We start from the raw sequence: 6192 nt of genomic DNA on the forward strand, positions 1-6192 counted from the left end.
ATCACCTTTCTTGACCTTTGCTGCCATAGGGTAGATAAACCTAGAAGCATCCAGGGCCCTTGGACAGGACATCCTTCACAGGGATCAGATGGCCTGGTATAGACAGTGGGGATGGGACAGGTGGGCACTTGGCTGTGCAGTTCATATGGGGAACCTGCCCTCATATCCTGCTTGGGGACACATTTGAAGGTCCATGAACAAGAAGGCGTTTTGTGCCATGTTATTGGTTGAAATTCAACTCTAAATGGGGATTTGCCAGGCGTATCCCTGTAGGTCCTATTCCTGCCTGATTAGATGGCCTTTTGCTAAGGAAAGGAATTTAAGGGAAGGGGACATAAACCTTCCCAGGGGAGAGGGGTGTTATCACCAGAGGTAGGTTTCAGCTGCCCAGAAGAGAAGGGTATAACGATTCCTCTTCCAAAGATGAGCCTGGAGGAACCGTTTCTTTGATGATTACTGGAAGGGAAGAGGGTCATTCATAGCTTCTCTCCCCTGAGTTTCCTTTGTGATCTAAGACAAGCTAAACTGAGTCTGTCTTGTTTTTGAAGAAACCGGCTTTTTCTAAAGATGACATTCTTCCGATGGATTTGGGGACCTTCTATCGTGAATTTCAAAATCCCCCTCAGCTGAGCAGCCTCTCCATAGATATCGGGGCACAGTCCATGGCTGAGGACTTGGTATGAAAACTCCTTCCCCTGCCGTACCTCATCCTCTGACCTCCTCTCCTCTTTTGATGGCCATTCCTGCTCCAAAAGCCTAGAAGTTTCTTCGTGTTACTCCCCCCACTCCCACACCTCCCATCCTCTATGTAACAGGAAAGAGACACTTTAGATCATTATGTTCTGTTGATCACACTCGAGATTTACATTGTGTCTGGCAGTCATTATGTTGAACTTGCTTGAGCTGACTTCCTCCTCTTCTGTGCATGCGCAGCATTACTTACACATGCCTGCCGTTCGGTGCCTGATGTCTTCTGCTTGCTGCTGCCACTAAGCCACACGGCTCCAGTAGCTCTTGCATTTGGCTGCTCAGCTTGTCAGGCAGAAGAAACGCAAGGTCCTGAGTATTGGTGTTCTTACCCTTTCCTCGGAGAGCTCCTTCCTGACTCAGCTAGTGGTTCTTGTGTTTAGCCAGATGTCCTGATACTGGCTGTAATTACCACATCTCTGCTTTGTGTATTTCCTGTGTCCGAAGGGCAGAGGCATGCCTCGGTGCCCTATGCCACTGTTGCCAGTGGACTAGGGAGACCCCTGGCCCCTGACGCCTCCACCGAGCCTGACTCCACTGAGTCACTGGGATGTCGCTGGAGGCTCTTAGTCTTGCTGCAAGAAAAGAATTCAAAGATGGACCAGACACAGTGGTTGAGCAGTGTAAGTGAAGAATTTATTGGAGGACACTCTCCAGATGTGAGAATGAGCGAGTTCAAAGGAGAGCTGTGCACTCCAGGGTTTGGGTCTCTAGCTTTTTTTTTTTTTTTTTTTTTTTTTTAAAGTAGGCTTCAGGCCCAGTGCAGAGCCCAACACAGAGCTTGAACTCATTCCCTGGAGATCAAGACCTGAGCTGAGATCAAGAGTCAGATGTTTAACCACCTGAGCCACCCAGGCACCCCTGAGTCTCTAATCTTACAGCTGTTAACCAGGGATGGAATATTTATTACTTGGAAAGAGGATGTCTTTGGGAGCAGGGTTTCATACCTTTTCTCCCTTGGCCAGGGACTCTGGCCTTCTTTGTATTTGGCCTGTCTGGTTTGACCTGGCTTCTTGTGACTGTTTTTGGAATGCTGCCAGCCAGGATAGGCCTCTGACTCTCCCTCTAGCTGTCTCTCACTCTCCCTTTGCTGGTCTCCAGGTTTCCTGTTAAAACCTAACTAGCCGCTTACTGTAATGCCACAAGATGTCAGGGTCCCTCTGCCTGAGGTGGGAATGTGTTGTGTTGACAGCAGCAAGCCCGACGAGGGTCTCAAACTCACGAACCGTGAGAGCGTGACCTGAGCCAAAGTTAGACGCTTAACCAACTGAGCCACCCAGGCGCTCCTAATGTTAAGCTTTTAACCCCACCTCATGCCTGCCAGGAAATCTCCTGTCTGTGATGATTCCGATCTTCAGATGCAAATTCATCAGTGGAGACAGAGCACCTGATTAGGGTCAAATTTTTATTAATACTTGATACTGGAGGGCAGTTAAACTTAACTCCTCAGGTTCTGTTTTCTTCTCCTGTTACTGTTTTCTCTCAACTCTCTAACTCACCCCTTCCTCAACTGATGTAAAGATACAGATTCATAGGCCTCACCACAGACCTGCTGAGTCAGAATCTCTTGGGAGCCTGATTGGGACTACCTTGTTCATGTGCCCCCAGAGGATTCTGGTGCCCAGCTCAGGCCACAAAGAAACCTCTTGTAAGCTTCAATCTGTAGCATGCTAAGCCTACTGTTTTATTCTGGTATTAGTCTAATCTGTGCCAAAGATACTTCACGTCTATTTCTCTGTGTCATCCTGTTGTTGGCATGGTCCTTTTCTAGCTCATTTAGTGTGTGGCCTGCTTGCATTCTCTAGACTGTTCTGCTAAAGCCCCTGACCCCCCACAAACCCTGCTGGACACAAGCCCTCTGTCCAGTGCCTGCCCCACTGTCCTGCATCTCCTGCTCTACCAGCCAGCACTGCTGAGCCGAGCTCTGTGCTGCACCCCTGTCTTCAGCTCAGGTGCCTGGGCTACCTGCCTCTTCAAGACCCTACCTGAGTAAGCAGCTCTTCTCTCCCCTCCTGGTACAGGACTCACTACCAGAGAAGCTGGCTGTGCACGAGAAGAATGTCCGAGAATTTGATGCCTTTGTAGAAACTCTGCAGTAAAAGTTGGTGTCCTCAAGTACCAGCAGCATCCCCTTTTTGTGGTCCCAGGAGCCAGAGCCTCCCTCTCATCAGCTGCTCCCATCCCTCATCTTGCTCCAGGTGGAGGAAAGGCTGGTTTCCCCCATGGGGACCCAGAAGTCTCTGTTCTTGCACCTCCTGGAGACTCCATGGCGGCAGTCAAGCCCAGTGATAGCATTTGAGAGGACTCACCCCCTGGTCTTGAAGATTGGAAGATGCTTTTTTTTTTTTTTATTTTTTTTTTTTTAAATTTTTTTTTTTTTCAACGTTTATTTATTTTTGGGACAGAGAGAGACAGAGCATGAATGGGGGAGGGGCAGAGAGAGAGGGAAACACAGAATCGGAAGCAGGCTCCAGGCTCCGAGCCATCAGCCCAGAGCCTGACGCGGGGCTCGAACTCGCGGAGCGCGAGATCGTGACCTGGCTGAAGTCGGACGCTCAACCGACTGCGCCACCCAGGCGCCCCGGAAGATGCTTTTTAACAAAAGGGCCCTCGGGGTCGTCTGCTTACACCGCCCATCAGCAACTGCTTCACAAAGGCTGTCATCCCGTTCTTCCTGCCCACCCCTTGCCCTGGGTCCACCCTGCAGCTGGCCCCTTGTCCACCTGCCGTTACTGTCAACCACTTGACATTCCAACTGGTGGCCCAGAGCCTGGTGTGGAGGCAGAAAGAAGAAGGAGACAGTACCGGGAGGAAGAAGGAAGGCCTCCTTCAGGCTCTTTTTTTCTTTTCTTTTTTTTTTTTTTTTTGTCCTTTTTGGTTTGGTGTCTTCTCTCCCTCTCTCCGCCCCTGTGCCTATACTTTTGGCAATATGACAGGCCTCCTGCCCAAGGTGGCGAGAACTCCAAAGTCAGCCATTCCCACCCTTGAGGGTTGTGCTAGCCCATCCCTCAGCAGAGGGTCGAGCAGCCCTGGTGGCTGCCTGTGCAGCTCCTCAGCTCCATGGAAATAAGAATCTTGCGTCTCCAGGATTCTGTCATTGGGAGTCACAGCAAAAGTTTTTTCTCTCCTTTCCCCCCCTGTTGCTGCTCCTTGGTTAAAAAACATGGTAAATATTTATTACTTTCAGAGAAATCAGATATTTTATAGAGAAAATATGTTTGAGGTTAGGATGTTTTCACTTGGGGAAGGTGGAGGGCCTCTTCCTGGAGTAGGGCCTCCTCCTGTGGAGGTTCCTCAGGTTCTGGGTTGCTGCTGTGAGGGTCTTACTTCCTATTTACACAAGGTGGGATCCAAGAATAGGACTGGCTGGGGGCGACAGAACCTCCCAGAATTGCTACAGTTGAACTGACGACAGGCTTTACCTTTGACTCCTACATATGCCTGGTGAGAGTCTTGAATCTCTCCCAGCTTCTGCAGAGTAACTGACTCCATTCTGGCAGCCCAGGAAATCTTGGGTGCTAAATGTGTACAACTCTGTGTGTACAACTCGCCAGAGTTGTACCATGCACATACAGTGCATTGTATGTGCCCCGCTGTGGCCACGGGGAAGGCTGGAGGGGCCCCTCCTTCTGGGGGCACTTGTTCCTGTTTCTCAGGGCTGGGTTATGGGCCTTTTCCTCCTTCCTCCTGGGCCTGGCCACCACCTTTCTTTAATCCCAGGATCTGCACACCACCCTGAGGTTTCCTGGCTGGATTGGTTCCTTGTTGAGAAACCAAAGCTAGGCATATGATTGACTTAACCTTTTAGGTATCGTTACTTGAGTAAGTCAAGTGCCTAGCCTCACCCACCTACCATCTGTCCCTCTCCCAGCCTAACTGGCAGTCCTGGCCAAGGAAAACAAGGCCCACCCCTTTCCTCCTGGCCCACCTGGGCTATTCATTGGCAGCAGCTGTTCTGCAATGGAGCAGGTGGTCCTTAACTGCTTGTTAGTAAATGCATGTGACACTGGTCCCACCTACAAGACTGAGCTCTGAGGGCTGGAGTGGGCTCTGATGCCGTCTCAGGCAGTTGGAGCCCTTCTGCCCCTGTTGCATGCATTCTGCTGCCACAAAGAAATGTTCCCAGCAGTGGTGTACAAATGGCCCTCCTATCTGGGCCAGTGTGCACCCATGGCCTGCTAAACCAATCCAGACTTACTCCCAAGGCCCCAGTGCTGAGAAGGGTGAAGCCCTGGTAAGCTATCGATTGCCCATGCCCTCAGCCCCATCCTGCCACAATATCTCAGCCACTGTCCTCCTCCTGAGGCTGAGCACTAAACGGCCTGTTAGCTATTTTCCTCTTTGGCTTCTAATTGTTGGCCTTTGCAGGCAGCAGCCTTTCCTTTAGGACCCCCATCAGTGAAAGGCCAGGGAGGCTGAGACCTGAGCTGAGCCTGGGAGGAGCAGAGCAACTGTCAAGGCTGGCCCTTGCCCCTCAGCCCCATACAGTGACAGGGATGAGCCCTAGACTGACTCCTGCAGCACCCCCTGGGACAGGGCTGGGACCCGTCACTCATCTCCAGGTGACAGAGTCCCTCCCCCGCCTCCATCCCACCTTGTTTGGAAATATTGAGCTATACTTTAAAATGTATTCAAGAAATTTCCAATAAATTTTTTCTGTACTTTACAGCCTCCTGTCCTACAAGTTTTGTAAAAAGATAACCCACCCCATCCCACTTCTGTGAGGATCCTGGTCCCTGACGGGCCCCCTCCATGGAAGTGGGGGAAGAGCAGTAGATATGAAGTGCAGAGTGGCTTTGGAGTCAGGCAGGCTGTTTTGTCTTGGGGCTTGGCCACCAAGCAGCTGTGCAGCCTTGGGGCCAATCAGGAAACTGCTTGGAGTCTCATTTTCCTTGGCTGTACTGTTCCCATTTTGAGGGCTTATCTGTGAATAGTCAGTGAGGTAACGTGCATGAAGTTGACATGCATATGAAGTGTGGCCATGGCATCATCATCAGCTCTTTCTTGCCCCCTACACAGCCCAGCCCAGCCCAGCACTCAGCCTGGAGGCTCAGAGTGAGAAACAGCTGGCAGGTCTCCGCCATGTTTCCAGTGGAAGCAGACAGGGAATGTGGGGCTTCCCAAGCTGCCCGGTATCTGTTTGCTGATCTAGGAGGAGTTGTGGCTGAGCAAACCAGACAGGGGAAGGGGTTGAATGAAATATAGGGAAGTCAAGGGCCCGTCAAGATTGTTTAGCTGCTCCGATCTGAGAGCTTGAGCGAGGCCCTGGTGTGGTCTCTAAGGAGCCATGACAAGTAGAAGAACCCCGCGGACATTATTCCTGCCTGGCCCCCTGTGTGCTTCTGTAGCACACATCTCAGCCCTGGTAAAGCTGGCTCCTGCCTCCTAACTTGTGACTGCACTAGGGGATGGGAGCGAGAGGTAGAGCCAGTGTCGCAGAGGCAG

General features: G+C 51.2%; 1 protein-coding gene across 7 annotated transcripts in view; it reads left to right on the plus strand.

Moving 5' to 3' along the window:
• Positions 1-2865, plus strand: part of ATG13 (autophagy related 13) — a 51877-nt gene extending 49012 nt beyond the window's left edge. For all 7 annotated transcript variants that reach the window (XM_047070112.1, XM_047070110.1, XM_047070115.1 and 4 more), the window contains 2 exons: positions 549-677; positions 2769-2865. In XM_047070112.1, coding sequence (XP_046926068.1) covers positions 549-677; positions 2769-2846 — 207 coding nt within the window. In that variant the 3' untranslated portion in view covers positions 2847-2865. The remainder of the gene's footprint in view (positions 1-548; positions 678-2768) is intronic.
• Positions 2866-6192: the final 3327 nt, after the last annotated feature.

Source organism: Lynx rufus, unplaced genomic scaffold (genome assembly GCF_022079265.1).
Source record: "Lynx rufus isolate CCGP_SWC_20201006 ecotype Redwood Valley unplaced genomic scaffold, mLynRuf1.p SCAF_9, whole genome shotgun sequence".
In the NCBI taxonomy this organism is placed as follows: domain Eukaryota; kingdom Metazoa; phylum Chordata; class Mammalia; order Carnivora; family Felidae; genus Lynx; species Lynx rufus.